At 44.4% G+C, this 17760-nt stretch overlaps 1 protein-coding gene across 1 annotated transcript in view; it reads left to right on the forward strand.

Moving 5' to 3' along the window:
• Nucleotides 1-17760, forward strand: part of LOC138736441 (potassium voltage-gated channel subfamily KQT member 5-like) — a 278988-nt gene that overhangs the window by 182565 nt on the left and 78663 nt on the right. The window contains exon 2 of the mRNA XM_069885971.1: nucleotides 7669-7759. Coding sequence (XP_069742072.1) covers nucleotides 7669-7759 — 91 coding nt within the window. The remainder of the gene's footprint in view (nucleotides 1-7668; nucleotides 7760-17760) is intronic.

Here is a 17760-nt window from a genome sequence, read left to right on the forward strand (position 1 = left end):
TAGGGAGTTGTGATCACTATCACCGAAATGCTCCCCACCTATACCTCTTTCCTGATGGCAGCAGTGAGAACAGAGTGTGTGCTGGGTGGTGTGGATCCTTAATGATTGCTGCTGCTCTCCAGTGGTAGTGTTCCCTGTATATGTTCTCAATAGTGGGGAGGATTTTGTTTGTGATATCCTGGGCTGTGTCCACTACCTTTTTCAGGGCTTTACATTCGGGTATTGATGTCCTAGTACCAGACCATGATGCAGTCAGTCAGCACACTTTCCACCGCACATCTGTAGAAATTTGCTAGGGTTTTTGGTGACATATAAAACCTCCGCAAACTCCTGAAGAAGTAGAGGCATTGAAGTGCTTTCTTCATGATGCCATTAGTGTGTTGAGTCCAGTAAAGATCCTCCAAGATAGTAACTCCCAAAAGTTTAAATTTGCTCATCCTCTCCACCTCTGATCCCCCAATGATCACTGGATCTTACATCTCTGGTTTTCCCTTTGTTTGGTCAACAATCAACTCCTTAGTTTTGGTGACAGTGAGTGCAAGCTTATTGTTGGTGCACCATTCAATCTCCCTCCTGTGTGCTGACTCATCCCCTTTCTTTATACAACCCACTACCGTGGTATCATCAGTGAATTTGTAGATGGTGTTGTTGTTGTACCAAATCACACAGTCGTAGGTGTAAAGTGAGTAGAGCAGGAGGCTAGGAACGCAGCACTGTGGAGGAGATCTTACCAATCCTCACTGATTGTGGTCTGGAGGTGAGGAAATCCATGATCCAATTACACAATGGGGTGGTGAGTCCCAGGTCTTGGAGTTTGTTGATCAGTTTTGAGGGGATGATGGTGTTAAATGCCGAATTGTAGTCAGTAAAGAGCATCCTGATGAATGCATCTTTGCTGTCCAGGTGTTCCAGGGCTTTGCATAGAACCAGTGAGATGGCATCTGCCATAGACCTGTTGCTACAATAGGCGAACTGGAACATATTCATGTGGCCGCTCAGACAGCAGCTGATCTGCTTCACCACCAACCTTTTGAAACACTTCATCACTGTTGATGTAAGTGCCACTGGTTGATAGTCATTAAGAGTGCCCGAGACAAATAATAAGCAATAAAATCACCAACAAACTCTTCTTGGGCATTGGTGAGATTTCAAAGATATCCATGAATACATTGGTAATTTGGTCAGCACAGATTTTTCATACTCGGCCCAAGTACTCCTTCCAGGCCAGATGCTTTCCTCGGATTCACTCTCCTAAAGGTAGCCTGTATGTCATCCTCAGATACTGACAGGATGGGATCATCAGGGAACCTGGAGGTGCAGAGGGGTGGTTCTTCACTGTTACTGTGGTCAAACTGGGCGTAGAAGCTTTGCCGTCTGCTACTGCAAACTAGAGCAGAGGAACAGGAAAGTGCCATTTGCCATTTTGGACTGGTATGTGAAGAGGAAGCCTTTAAACCTGTAATCTGGCAACAGGAGAGAGGTTATGCATTCCTTCAATTCTGTTAAAATAAAAGGTCATTAACCTCCAGATTTATTCATCTGAAAAGTAGTGGCGTATGTATCCCTCCTTTGGAGGTATTGGCGATAAGCAATGAAAAATACAAGTGAGGCTTTAATTTAGGTAATGTCAACCCAGATGCAAGAAATAGCTTGGTACTGGTATTGCTCAGTATTGGTCAAAGAGAAAGCAGAACCCGTGTTAAACTTTAAAATGCAATGGACAATTTTCAGTTCTGGAGTTCAATGTTTCTCGTCCTCCTCTCATCCTGCTGTCTCAGTGCATGTCTCTGTTTGAGGGAAGGGAAACAAAACACAGACATTGCGCAGACATGAAGGACGGACCTCAATGTTTCTGAACTTTCTCGGCCAGTGCACGGTCCAGGAAGAAATGATTGATTGTCCTATCCGCTCCTGACCCATCTCAAGAGTCACTTGGGTTGAGTCTGAAATTTCAGATGTGCAGAAGGGATCTGACAAGGAGGGTTCCTCTCATTGTCCCCGCAGAGAGGCAGTCATCAACTCACATGTTAAAGTCATTCCTTGAACTGTCTCATTGGTCTATCAAACTATCTGCCAGAGGAACAAACTCCTGCACCCACAACCCAGTAATCGCACCCGGGACCCAGGAGGGCAATTGAAAAGCACCTAGTGAGTCAAACAGCCCTACAGATGCTGCTCAACCCACAGACTTCCTCTAGCACGGTTTTTTTCTTGCTCCAGAATCCAGTATCTGCAGACTCCTGTGAGACTCATCCACTGCAAACTCCCTTCGAGGCTTGCTCTTGCTGACTTGGCAGTTTTCCTCTCTCTTCGACCTTCTGAGTTTCTTTTTGATTTCCAAATCAAATTCATTCACAATACGCAGACGTGCTGGAGAAACTCAGCAGGTCACGCACCATCCGTACCTGATGAAGGGGTCCAGGCCCGAAACATTGGTTACCCTTTACTTCCTATGACTTGCTGAGTATCTCCAGCACATATTGACCTCAGAATCTACAGACTTTCGTGTTTACCTGTATATAAGTGCAAGGCCTTCTCACATTCACAGTGTAATTTTCATTCACACATTCTGTTATTGTGCATTGTAGCTTTAACCATTCAGAGCACTGTTGCAACAAATATGCTCCCCCAGCTCCCGAGCAGATTGTTCTTTGGTTCATGATTGTGAAAGGGATTTGTTAATTTAGTGGATATTTGTGTTTTCAACAGCTGTTGGTGATTTTATTGTTTATTATTTGTCCCTCGTGAAACCATGGCCTTCTGGAGTTCCAATCCTGATGCTCAGATAGAGGAGTAAGGGGTTCTTCAACCGGATTATTTAATGACAGTCATTTATTAAATTGTGCTATTACAAATATGCATAAGTGAAGCTCCATTGCACTAAATTTTCATGAAAGTATTGTCCACAGACTTGCTTGCCATCCTTTCAAATGATGGGCGAGATTAACATGATTCAATTTCACAGGGACTCATTCAAAATAAATGGTCAACCCTTCCCTCAAACAATCAGCCCCCCTTCCCACGTCTCCCACTCACTGCCCAGTGGGATCCTGGAGCATGTATGTTCTGAAGTGTGCAACGCCAAGAGCAGCTCACTTTAGCATGCACGCTCACTGGCTGGGTCTGTACAGGGATAGACCCTTACACCATCACCTTGTCACATTCTCTTGTAATGCAGTCTGATCCCTAGATTTGGCACCAATTGTTCCACTTCTTATGATGGGAGAGAATGATCAAATATGCTGCTGGGTTGTCCATCATTAAGCGTGATTAACTGGGCCAGATTTTGTGCTAAAGCCTGCAAGCTGCTCTCAGGTGGAATTGATCATTTGTTCTGGTGGCCTGAAGCAGCCAGAAGGATAAATCACAACTCCCCCTTCCCACCCTCTGCTTTATCACTTCTATTGTTGCCAGCCCGTCATTCAAGACTCCACGATAGGTAGCACTCGTTATCTAAATGAATGCAGGACGTTTACGGGCATTTGTCACATTATCTGGTACAGTGAAAAGGGTTCTTCTGCGAGTAACCTAACAGGTCAACTCTGGCATATATATGACCATATATAATAGCAGGGCAAAGGTACTATTATTGAGTTACAACAGGAAAAAAAAGATCAATTAGGACAAAGCAAAGACAGCATGAGAGCAGTGTTGTAGGGTTTACACAGGAGCCTGATGGCTGTGAGGAATAAATTGTTTTTAAGCCTGCTGGCACCTAATTTCACACTCAGGGATGATGGGGTGGGGGGGAGGGGAGAAGAGTGTTTGCGTCCGTGTGAGATGGGTACTCGGCATGTTGGCTGACTTTTGTGGGCAGCAGGAAATGTAGGTGGAGTCCATGGAAGTTTACATGATGTTCTGCAGCTTCTTCTGACCTTGAGCAGTGCAGCTCCCATCCCGAGCTGTGATGCATTCGGCAAGTATGCTTTCAGTGGGTGCACTTGTAGAAGTTGTGGATGCAGGCAATGAACTATCGTCGACCAGGTCTATGTAATGAGTGGAAGTTGGAGAGGAGGAAAGAGAGATAGAGAAGAAGCAATAGAAGAGACAAGTAAACCCTTAAACCTGTGCAGCCATTCAATAAGATCAGGGCGAATCCAGTCCTGAACAATATGTTCCCATTTTCTCTCTGATTTAAAAGTTATTACCCTTAACTCCCCTGCAGTTTAATTATCTGCCAGTCCCTGCCTTAAATATACGTGATAGTTTACTGTCACATGTACCAAGGTAGAGTGAAAAAATCTTTTTTTGCTTGCTATCCAAGCAAGTCAATCCACAACAGGTAATGCAAAGTAAAAGTGCAGAGTACAGCGTCACACAAAAAAAGTTCCGTTAGAACAGTCCAGGAATAACAGTGGGATAGAAATTGCCCTTGGATCAGTTGGCGTGTGTTTTCAAATGCATGCACCTTCTGTACCACAGAAGGGGAGACAAGAATATGTGACCAGCATGGAATGGACCTCTTAATATGTGGGCAGCTTTTCAAAGGTAACGGGAGGTTCAGGCTGTGTCAGAGGATGGGGAGGTCGGTTTGCATGATAGCCAGAGCTATAGTCACAGCTCTCTATACGGTTTTTTGCAGTCTTGGGCAGAGCCGTCTTGCATTCGGGCAGGATATGTTCCATGGTGCTTCTGCAGAAGTTGGTAAGAAACATTGGGGGGGAGGGGCATGACAAATTTCCTTCATCTCTGTCTCCCCAGCTCACTGGGACAGAGGAGTGATGACTCTCTGAGAAAGGAAATTCCTGCCTTCAAATGACAACCCCTTATTCTGAAACTATGCCCACAGAGCAGTACGGCTGGTATAGCGGTTAGGGTAAATGCCATTACGGCACCAGAAATCAGGACTGGGGTTCAAATCCCGCACTGTCTGTAAGGAGTTTGTACGTTCTCCCTGCGTCCATGAAGGTTTTCCCCGTGGGCTCCAATTTCCTCCCACTGTTGGAAACGTGTAGGGAAATTGGGTGCAAATTGAGCGGCACAGACTCATGGGCTAAAATGGCCTGTCGCTGTGCTGTATGTTTAAATTTAAAAATGTAAATTTAACATTTCAATTTAAAGTTTCAAATAAACTAATTAGAGGAAACAGCCATTCACCATCCACCCTGCCAATCCACCTGAGAATCTTATGTGTTTCAAGATCCCCTCTCATTCTTCTCAACCACAATAAATGGTCCAAGCAGCTCAGCCTTTCTTCATATTCAATCCCTTTACTCAGGAGTCACCGCAGTCAGCATATTCTCTGAACTGAGTCCAATGCAAGTATCCCATTCCATAGGTATGGAGACTAACTGTTTGATGTGGCCCTGCTGCAGTTGAATGCCGGACTGTTGCATCAAACCTCAGCTTTTAGATCCACTAGGCTTTGCATTGAAGGCCAATGTTCCACTGGCCTCTTTGCATCAGCACATCAGCCTTTTGTGCTTTAAGCACTTTGGCTAACAGATCCCCATAGGCCAGAGCATCTTAGAACAGAACGACATGGGGAAACAGGAGCACGCGGACACTCAGCCCTTTTAGACTGCCCCTCTGTTTGATTTGATGTTGGTTGATCCTCCTTGGACCTGATCTCATGCATGCCAGCTCCCCATCAACCTCAATTCCCTGATCTTTCAAAAATATTTTGACTTCCTCTTTGAATACTCCCAAAGTTCATCCTCCACAATCTTCCAGGGTAGAAAATTCCAGAGATTCACCAGATTGTGTCAGAAGATTTTGTACTCTTTTAAATTTTTTAAATTTAGAGCAGTGGTTCTCAAACCTTTTTCTTTCCACTCACATACCGCTTTAAGTAATCCTAATGCCATCGGTGCTCTCAAGTTTAGTAAGAGATTGCTTAAGGTGGTGTGTGGGTGGTAAGGGAAGGTTGAGAATCACTGCTCTGGACCCAATTGTTACTAAAATATTTTGCTGGAGAAAAATTGTCATTGGTCCATTTCCTTTGGAGTTATGAAAAGGTGCACATAACGAGTCAATTAGGGACGATTAAAACAGTGGTTTTAAAACTTTTTCTTCCCACCCACATACCACCTTAATCAATCCCTTACTAATCACAGAGCACCTATGGCATAGGGAATAATTAAAATGGTATGTGAGTGGAAAGAAAAAGGTTGAGAACCACTGATTTAAACATATAGCATGGTTACAGGTCCTTCTGACCTACGAGCCGGTGTCACCCAAATACCCCAATTAACCTACAACTCCGGTATGTTTTGAAGGGTGGGAGAAATCCCATGCAGACATGGGAAAAAGGTACAAAGTCCTTACAGACAGCGCCGGATTCGAACCTGGGTCACTGCCACTGTAATAGTGATGCGCTAATCCCTACTCTCACTCCACTTAAATATAGTAATTGGATTTTCCTTTCCTCTTCCCACATTTTGCCGTATGATACTTCAACTGCCATGGATACCCTTTGTGTCCTCTTCACAACGCGTTACCCCAACCTCCTTTGTCTCATCAGCTAGTGGAGTAGGTGAGTACATTGTATCTGGCCTGGGAAACATCCCAGTCAGCTGGGAGGGTGTGGTGGTACACCACTGGCCTACTGCAGGGGGCATCCTCTGTACCTGCAGGAGTGTAAGGGGACAGGATAACACCTGGCTGGCTGCCAATCAGTCGGCCTGAATGGATAAAGCCCCACCCAGTCGGGTGTCAATCACCCTCCAGGATATAACCCTGCGCCGGCCTCCAGAGGCCTCAAACTGAGTTGCTGTAGCCACAGCCAGCCTGGCTCCGTGGAGGTCTTTGTGGATTAAAGCCTGTTGTTCAGTCTTTACCTTGTGTGTGTCTGATTCTGTCTTAACAGCGCACCACAGAGGGAGCTTTCACACTCAACCCATTCAGATCCAGCTCTGGGTCAGTGATTGGTAGCAACTCAGTCTGCCACTCTTCCAGCAACTGCCAGACTCGAGAGGGTGCATATCATTCAGATACTTGTGTTTAGGGATTAATTATGATTGTAAGATATTCTTGGCATTTGTTGCAATTGTGCAATGCATGAACCACTGAAGCTTCCCATATACAGTTCATGAAACAATCTTGCATTCTTAAATATGTCTCAAGCCATCTGTTCAACTTGAATATGGATCCTGAATTTAAAACGATGTGGGGAGATTCAACAAAGATATCCGCGAGAACAATGCAACAACTTCAGACACTGCATTCAGCCTTGGGATCCTACTCATGGTGTGGAAGCCAAGACAACAGAGAGTGCTACAACTCAATGACTTACCATTTGCTGAACCACACTTGTTCATAGCTAGGAACAAGTTTACTTATGGATCTTCACTTGTGTGGCTCTGACTCTGGCACCTCTGGGGTCTTTCAGATTCAGATTTGATAAACATCTATTTTGGGTATGCATCTCATTAGCTATGACCTCACTCAGACTTTGAGGGATAAACCTTTCTGCTCTGTGTTTGTACAAAGCCAACCCTCCAATGACCAGGCAACCCTCATGGCAGTCACAGAGCAAAGGGTGTCACAGAGTGAGGGCGAATGAACCTGCTGATTCAACTCATTCCAATTCTTCACACTTGACTGAGCTTCAAGAGTCACCAGACTTCACACGTGGGAAGCATGATCATTGGACTCCCTCTGACCGGTCGTCCCTCTGACTCCATCTGACCAAGCATTTCTCTAACTGGTTCCTCTCTTTATTTGCAGATTCCTCCTGGTTTTTGGCTGCTTGATTCTCTCTGTGCTCTCTACAATCCCAGAGCATGCCACTCTTGCTTCACATTGTCTCTTCATCCTGGTGAGAGCTTTGTTAAATCCTATCCCATGGGGCAATTTGTTTAGAAATGACTGCATGCATGTTTGGAATTCAGAGTCCTTGAATCCTGCTAACTGTGATAGTTTCCTACATAAGTTCAGAGTGAACTTCCATTTCATTTTAATGGAGTATTATTACAGTAAAAATCCTGTTATCTGGAATTCAAGCAACCCAGAATGTCAGGCAACCAGCAAAAAAAATGTAAATAAATAAGAATAAATAAAAATATAAATAATAACATAGAATTATAAAATAAATGTCCTCTGAAGAAACATAGAAAGCTTTGGTGAAGAAGGGAGGAAATATTCAGCCAGCAGAGAGCCTTGGTCGTGCTTTGCTCGTAGCAGCTATTTGAATAAATTTGAGTTTGAATAAAATGACATCATCCAGGATAAAGAGCTGGTCGATGCTGCTCGCCATTGGGGTAACTCTCTTAAAGTGTCTCTTTACCTCTTCTTACTATGAGCCTTTATCTTTATTAGTATATATTAAGTATATTATTAAGGCTTTATTTGCAAACATTTGGGGAGGGGTGGTAATTATTTATAATGTTATTGTTCATCTTTCGGGCAGCTCTGTGGAGGGGGAGGAACCTGCAGATGCAGCGACAGTTAAATGATTTCAAAGAATGTGACTGAAAATAAAGTAAAAAGCTTTAAAGTTTATATATTTGCACAAGCGATGTTTGTTCTGTGTAAGCACAGTGTAGTATTTTTGTCTTTTAAGTTCTTTATTCTTAATGCAGATGTATTAGTTAGGCATTGTAAGAGTGAAAGCAATAGAAACATAGAACATCATAGCACAGAAAAATTACTTATCCAGCATCTACCAATCCCCGTAGGTGTCGGATACCAGAGGTTTTACAGTCATTTGTTGCCAGAATGGAAATCAAGACAACTATAAATCTAGTACAACTGCCAAGTACCAAAAATGAACATCAGGTCAAAGAGACTGAGAGGTAGCAGTAAACTGAAGCTCCACAATTAATTTTAACACTGTATAAAATTACTACAGATCTCATAAGCAAATACTCACACATTCACCCATCAATCACACTCAATAACTATTAATAACTCAGATCTATCAGCTCATGCCAAGACATGCCCTTGCACAGCCATCATTCACACCTGTCAATCACTCACACATTGTCCATTTTCTCATTGTCTCACTTATGCGTACATGACCATTGTTGAACACACTCACTCTATTCCTGTGATCTCACAGCCATTCATCATTCAATAGGAGCAACTTGCACCACATAACCACCACTCCGAACATACAAAATTATAGAGTGAAAGCAATAGAACATCATAACACAGAAAACAGGCCCTTTGGCCCTTCTAATGTGTGCCAAACCATGTTTTTCTGCCTCGTCCCACTGACCTGCAGCCAGTCCATACCCCTCCCAACCATGTACCTATCTAAATTTTTCTTAAATTTTAAAATTGAACCCACATTCACCACTTCAACTGGCAACTTGTTCAACACTCTCACTATTCTGTCTGAAGAAGTTCTCCCTAATGTTCCCCTGAAACATTCCCCTTTCGCCCTTAACCTATGTCCTGTAGTTTGTATTCTCAGCTAACCTCATTGGAAAAAAGCCTTCTTGCATTTACTGTATTTCTACCGCTCATAATTTTAAATACCTCCATCAAATCTCCCCTCATTCTTCTACGCTCCCGGTAATAAAGTCCTAACCTGTTTAAACTTTCCCTGTAACTCAGTTCCTAGAGTTCCAGCAAATTCCGAGTAAATCTTCTCTGCACTCCTTCTATCTTATTGATATCTTTCCTATAGTTAGGTGACCACAACTGCACACAATATTCCAAATTTGACCTCACCTTTACCATAACATCCGAACTCCTTTACTCAATACTTTGACTTATGAAGGCCAATATGCCAAAAGCTCCCTTCACAACCCTATACCCTAGTGACATAACTTTCAGGGAATTACCAGGTCCCTCTGTTCCACTGCACTCCTCAGAGCCCTACCATTTACCATGTATTTCCTACCTTGGTTTGTCCTTCCAAAATGCAACACCTCACCCTTGTCTGCATCAAATTTCATCTGCCATTTTTCAAGCTGGTCAGATCCCTCTGCAAGTTTTGAAGGCCTTCCTCACTGTCCACAACACCTCCAATCTTAGTGTCATCTGCAAACTTGCTGATCCAATTTACCACGTTATCACCCAAATTATTGATATAGATGACAAACAGCAATGGTCCCATCACTGATCCCTGAAGCATACCACAAGACACAAGCTTTCAGTCTGGGAAGCAATCATCCTCCACTACTCTCTGGCATCTCCCGTCCAGCCATTGCTGAATCCAGTTCACTACTTCACCATGAATGCCTAGCGTCTGAACCCTCCTGACTAACCTCCCATTTGGGACTTTGTCAAAGGCCTTACTAAAGTCCACGTAGACAACGTCGACAGCCTTTCTTTCATCAACTTTCCTGGTAACCTCCTCGAGAAACTCTATAAGATTGGTTAAGCATGACATACTATGCTCAAAGCCACATTGACTATCCCTAATCAGTTCCTGGCTATCCAAATACTTGTATATCTGATCTCTTAGAATGCCTTTCAATAATTTACCAACCACTGACTCACTAGCCAATAATTTCCAAGGTTACTTTTGTAGCTTTATTAAACAAGGAACAACATGAGCTACCTTCCAATCCTCTGGCACCTCACCTGTGGCTAAGGACATTTTAAATATTTCTGCCTGGCCCCTGCAATTTCTACAGTGGCCTCCCTCAAGGTCTGAGGGAATATCTTGTCAGGCCCTGGGAACTTATCCACCCTTATTTGCTTTAAGACAGAAAGTACTTCCTCCTCTTTAATTGGTATGGGTTCCATGACCTCACTGCTTGTTTTCTTTACTTCCCATGACTTTGTGCCCATTCCTGAGTGAATACTGATGCAAAAAAACACTTATGGACTCTACCAACTTTTCTGGCTCCATACATAGCCGACTTCTCTGATCTTCAAGGGGACCAGTTTTGTCCCTTTTGCTCTTAATATACCTGTAGAAACCTTTAGGATTTTCCTTCACATTGTCTGCTAAAGCAACCTCATGTCCTTTTCTAGCCTTACTAATTTCCTCAAGATTTTTCTTGCATATTTATATGCCTCAAGTACCTCATTTGCTCCATGTTGCCTTTATCTGCTACACATCCCTTCTTCTTAACCAGATCCCCGATATCCCTCAAAAATCAAGGTTCCCTTTGCCTATTAACTTTGCCTTTAATCATAACAGGAACATACAAATTCAGTACTCTCAAAATTTCACCTTGAAGGATCTCCACTTACCTTGCACATCTTCCTGAAAGCATTTTAGATGCATTTTCATTTTCCTCAAAATTGGCCTTGCTCTAATTAGAATCTCAACCCGAGGCCCAGACCTATCCTTTTCCATAATTACTGTATTTAATGGCATTTTTTTCCCCCCCAAAAAATGGCTCAAAATATCTCCTGGGTCTTATATGTGAAGTTGAAATTAGGATGATTATGGTGAATAATGCCAACATTGATCATTGTCACTGCATGGCTCACTAACATCACTGCCATCTCTTGTTGGGGGCTAACGGCAGACTGTCGAGGGGGAGCAGGGCGGTGGGATCGGTGTGGGGGCTGGTGGTGGGCTGTCACCACACTGGTTCCACTGTTCTGCTTTCTCCCAGCAGCCTGCTGTCAGTCCCTGTACTGATCCCACCAGCCTGTTCCCTCCTGACAGCCCACCACCAGTCTGCGCACCGATCCCACCGCCCTGTTCCCTTGCGACAGCCCGCCAGCAGCCCCCACACTGATCCCACCACCCCACCACCAGCCCCCCCCACCAATCCCACCACCCATTCCCCCGACATCCTCTACACTGATCACACCACCCCGTTCCCCCACTGACAGTCTGCCTCCAGCCCCCACACCAATTCCACCACCCCACTGCCCCCTGACAGACCTCCACCAGCCCCCACAGCAATCCCATCACCACACTCCCCCCGACAGCCCTCCACCAGCCCCCACACCAATCCCATCACCACGCTCCCCCTGACAGCCTGCCACCAGTCCTCACACTGATCCCACCACCTTGCTTCCCCCCACCTCCCCACCTCCCCGGGAGAGAACGGGGCAGTGTGACTGACAAGGGGTTGACAGCAGGAGTTTATTTTTTAAATTGCTTTTGTTTTCTCTTGTAAATTACAGCATGATTATTATTAAAAAGATTTTTCCTGTGGTCCTAGTTGCACGTTTTGTCCAAGTTTTTTTTCTGCTATTCTATAGCTACATATTTCAATAACATTAAATGCTTACCTGTAAATACACTCAAAAAAATTCTTAATATTTCCTGCAGAAATGGGGAGAGTGGGTCTTATGTACCATCAAATACAGTAACTTGAAACTAATGGCATTAGGATCACTGGTCCCAAAATATTCCCCTCCCTCTGTCATCTGTCCTGACTTGTTCCCTAATAGGAGATCCAGTAATCTCTTTGGTTGATGCCTCTTTAAATTAATTTAGAAAACTTTCCTCAACACATTTGACAAACTCATAGCCATCTAGCCTTTTTACATTCACCATTCAAGTTATTACCATAGTAATAAAACAGTCTCATTACATGAAATTCTTTTTTGCCTGCTACAAGGCAGATAAATTTCCCACCAGCAGGAATTGCCTGAAGTGCCTCTTACAGTCAGAGAGAGAGAAGCAAAAGAGAGTCTCCCCCCAGAGTCACCGAGTGTCCGTAGATTCGCCACACAGAGTCCAGTCCAAACCATCAGCAATCCGAGCACCAGACCTGACCCTCTGACACGGTCAAGAACCCTTCGGCACTTCCTCGCATCCTATTCCGATGCCTGGTACCCTTCCAGCTAGTTCGAGCCAGTCTCCACCATCCCCCGACAGCAGTTTCCAGCAGTCCACAGCTTCCATGGTTTCCTCACCTCAGGTGTCCAGCAGCTCGCTGCATACACTAGCCCCTCAGCCACAGGCCCCCCTTACTGTGGTCACCATCCCTGCGGGTCATCTCCTCCACCTCCCTAGTGGGTACTGCTGATTAAAAGGCCTGCCATCTTGGCCACAGACCTGCAGCCGCTGGATTTGAAATAGGAAAAACCCCATTGGCTCCCTCAATGGGCCGTTCCAAGCCAATGGCAGTCAACTAGGTGGTTGGACCCAACAGGAGCGCTGCATCCCCCCTCCCTCACTCCCCTAATGGTGGTGCTGCCACCATCTTGGTGTGAGATAGGAGTATGGGAGTCCCAGTCACTATGGGAGTCCTAGTCAATATGCACAAAGTTAAAATCTCCTACTCTATCGAATTTACGTTTCCTGTAGCTGCCTGCTATCTCTCTACAGGTTTGCTCCTCCAATTCTCAGTGACTACTAGGTGGTCTATAATACACTCCCATGTGTGTGCTCATACCTTTCCCTTCCCTCAGCTCCACCCATATAGCCTCAGTAGACAAGCCCTCTGGCCTGTCCTGCCTGAGCACAACTTTAATATCTTCCCTGATGAGTCATGCCACTTCTCCCCCTTTCATCCCCCCCATTCTATCACATCTCATGTAATGGAAGCCCAAAAAATTGAGCTGCCAGTCCTGCCCCTCCTGCAACCAAGTTTTATTAATGGCCACAATCTCATAATTCCACGTGCCGATCCACGCTCAAAGCTCATACAACTTGCATTGAAATGGACGCACCTGAGAACATTTCCACCACGTACAACCCTTTGGTTTGTGATATAACATGCACTCTTCGCATCATCTTTTTCCTCCTCCATTCCTCTATCTGCTCTGTCTCTCTGGTTCCCCTCCCCCTGCAAATCTAGTTTAAACTTCCCCCTCCCCCAGAAAAAACAGTAGCAAACACTCCCACAAGGATATTAGTCCCCCTCCAGTTCAGATGCAGGCCAGAATAGGTCCCACCTTTCCTGGAAAAGAGCCCAATGATCCAGAACCCTGAAGCCCTCCCTCCTGTCTTAGGTACCAACAATGAATTTTACACCAGAGTCAGGATTTATTGTCATGAACAAGTCATGAAATTCGGTGTTTTGCAGCAACATCTTAGTGTAAACATTCATATTATAACCATCTAACAACATTACTGTAAAAAAAAACATAATAAGAACAATTATAGTTGTCGAAAAGTGAGGCCGTGTCTTTGGTTCATTGATTATTCAGGAAACAGATGGCAGCGGGGAAGAAGCTGTCCTGGTGCCGCTGAGTGCTCGTCTTTAGGCTCCTGTACCTTTTTCCCAATGGAAGCAGAGTGAAGAGGGTGTGGCCTGGGTGTTGGGGGTCTTTGAGGATAAAGGCTGTTTTTTTAAGACACCACCTCATGTAGGTGTCCTCAATGGAGTGAAGTCTGGTGCCTGTGATGTCGCAGGCCGATTTTAAAAAAGCATTTAGAGTTTATTTGTATCCTGAGAGTTGGCACCTCCATACCAGGCAGTGATGCAACCAGCCAGAATAGTCTCTATGGTACACCTGTAGAAGTTTACAAGAGTTTTCGGTGATATATCGAATCTCCTCAGACACCTCACAAAGTATAGCCACTGGCGGGCCTTCTTTGTGATTGTATCAAAATGGAGGCTCCAGGACAGATCCTCAGAGATGTTGACACCCAGAAATTTGAAGTTCTTGACCCTCTCCACTACTGATCCCTTGATGAGGACTGTGTCGTGTTCCCCTGACTTCCTCCTGAAGTCCACAACATCTCCTTGGTTTTGCCAACATTGACCACAAGGTTGTTGTTGTTACCCCATTCAATGAGCTATCTCCCTCCACACGCTTCCTCATTGCCATTTGTGATTCTGCCAACAACTATGATGTCAGTGGCAAATTTGTAGATAGCATTGGAATTGTGCCTGGCCACACAGTCGTGGGTGTATAATGAGTAGAACAGTGGGCTTAGCAAGCATCCTTGGGATGCGTCTGTGTTAATAATCAGGAGAAAACATTGTTCCCAATTCATACTGACTGTGGTCTTCTGATGAGAAAGTCAAGGATCCAGTTGCTGAGGGGAGTACAGAAGCCTAGAGTTTGTAGCTACTTGACCAGCACTGAGGGAATAATGGTTTTGAAGGCTGAGCAGTAGTCCATGAAGAACAGATGTATGTATGAATTGCTGTTTTCGAGGTGAGTGGAGAGCCATTGATATTGCATCTCCCATGGAGCGTTTGTGATGATAGGTGAACTGCAGTGGGCCTAGATCTTAGCTGAAACCAGAACAAATAGATCAATGATATAAGACTTGGGGCAGTAACTGGTCACACCTGTTTTTTTATGAGTGGGACCCAATGTGAATAGAACCATAGAACATTACAGGACAGAAACATCCCCATTAATCCCTTCTAGATTTTGCCAAACCATTTTTTTTTTGCCTAATCCCAATGACTTGCGCCCAGCCCTCCATACCTCTCCCATCCATGTGCCTGCCTAAATTCTTCTTGTATGTTAAAATTGAGCCTTCATTCACCACCTCAGCTGGCAGCTCATTCCACACTCCTACCATTCTCTGTGTGAAGAAGTTCCCCCGCATGTTCCCCCTAAATTTTTCCCCTTTCATTCTAAACCAAGTGGAATTAAATGGAGTTAAACAAGAAAGTTTGCAGAAATGGGGTCGAGTACAAATCACAAATATGCTGGAGAAACTCAGCAGGTCATGCACCATCCGTAGGAAGCAAAGGGTATCTGAAATGATACTTCCTATGGATGCTGTGTGACCTGCTGAGTTTCTCCAGCATGTGTATGTATTCCACATTTGGTGTAAACAGAAGTCTTGTACTGGGACAGCTTGGCCAGAGATCTGGCATGTACAAGTCTTCAACAGTCGCCTGTTGTATTTCTGGACCCCCAAGTCTTTGCTATATCCAATACACTTGAAGACAGAGCTCACCATTTCTAGCCTCCACTTTTTACCTTCAGATTATTTAGTTAAACTCATACCACTAATTTGCTGAATGTACTTATCTGTTTATTCAAGTTTGGTCCTTATCCTCCCAATGGGTCTCTGCTTTCAAAAGCCTAATACCCTGAATACGCATAAGATTGTCTGATCTCGGAAGCTAAGCAGGCCCAGGCCTGGTCAGTACTTGGAGGGGAAACTGCCTAGGAACACCAGGTGCTGTAGGTTTCTGTGAGGGGCGCTGGACAAAGTGGCGACTCTGTCTGCCTTACAATGGACAAAAGTTAAAGAATTTCGTGCATGTTACATTCTAAATGTAGTATTACATGACAATAATGGAACTTTTATCCCTTTCACCTCCTGTCTACAGTCATTCACAGAGTTAACTCATTGTTTCCTGGTTGGCGCGACTCTAAATTAACTATGATGGTGGAAAACAAGCTTCCCTAGGGATAAAATGGTGCTGGTATTGATAACATGGAGAATGGTCTTTGTCTACTGGAGAAGAGAATACTTGAAATCTCACAGCATTCTCCACCTCACAAAGAGCAAGAAATTGCTGTGTCACATTTCTTTCTCCAACTTCCATAGCAACCTCACCCCTCGGTCTCTCACTTTTGGTCATGTAAATGAAAAAAAACAACAAAAGTTGCAGTTGTTGGAAATGCAAAATAAAGGGTTGGCACGGTTAGCACCACATTGTTACAGCGCCAGCAATTGGACCAAGGTTTGAATCCCGCGCTGTCTGTAAGGAGTTTGTGCGTTCTCTCCATGTCTGCATGTTTTCCCAGGGGGCACCAGTTTCCTCCCATTGTTCAAAAAACGTACCGGGGTTTGTAGTCAATTGGGTGTCATTGGGCAGTACCGGCTCGTGGCCCGAAGGGACCTGTTACTGTGCTGATTGTCTAAAACAGAAGCTCAAAGTCAAAGCAGGTCAGACTGGATCTAAGGTATGAGGTGAGGAACGGAGTCTTCATGTTTCAGACCTGTGAAATGATAGAAAGCATATCTGCTTCACTTTTGTAGAAATGGAGGAGGAGTGGAAGGAACAAAAGGAAGGTCTGTGATAGATTGGTGACCAAGGAAGTCAAGTGGTGGTAGTGCTGGCTGAAAGAGGGCGATGAGAAAGGGCCTGGTCTGTCTGAATGAGATGCAAATACAACAAGCTGAATGAAGACTAAAGAGACAGAAGAAAAATGCTGGAACTGTAGGTGCAATATAATGCAGATGCAAAAGAGCAGGAATATTCAGAGATTACTGGAGAAAGGCAGCAATTGTGGAGACTGCAAAACACTGCAGCTATTTCTCTCCTCATTTGGATTAGCCAGACTGGGAAAGACTGGTCATTTCGTGGGCCGTATGTCTAAATGTAGAATTTAGAATTGGGTTCAGTGTTGAGTCCTGAATGTGAAGTCTCTCTTGGGAAGAAGAAACTCTTGATGATGATAATTATCGTCTTTCTTGTCATGGACATTGTACAATATACACACGCATTGAAATTCATCTGAAGAGGTTCCTCATTTTAAAAACAGCTAAAAAAATACAACTATAATAATATAATTTTAATTTAAAAAAGGCAATAAATACAACAAATGATAATAAAATATCCTTTTGCTGGGTTTCACTCGAACACTCCAAGAGATCAGTTAAGGGCAGCAGGAAGGTCAGGGTGACGTTGAGGACTGAACTGAGGTGTGTTGCAAAGCATTCACCCAATCTGCATTTGATTTCTCCCTTGCCAAGTAGAGCACATTATGAACATCCGACAGAGTACGTGAGAGTAGAGGATCCAGTGAATTGTCGCCAGAGCTGGGAGGAGTGCCTGAGTCCCTGGATGGTGGGCAGGGCAACTGCCTCATCACATGCAGTGGTATCGGTAGGTGCCTTGAGAATGGGAGTGGGTGTTTGTGGAGGTGAAAGAATGAACCAGGTGGGAGCATTCTCATCCAAATGTGGTAAGGGGAGGTTAGGACAGGGATTTGAAAACTGCAGCAGTAACAGAGTGATCCACCATGTGGTGACATCAATGAAAGAAAATGAATTGGAGATTGTGATTGGATTTGAAGGCACAG

The sequence above is a fragment of the Narcine bancroftii genome, chromosome 6, assembly GCF_036971445.1.
Source record: "Narcine bancroftii isolate sNarBan1 chromosome 6, sNarBan1.hap1, whole genome shotgun sequence".
Taxonomy (NCBI): Eukaryota; Metazoa; Chordata; class Chondrichthyes; order Torpediniformes; family Narcinidae; genus Narcine; species Narcine bancroftii.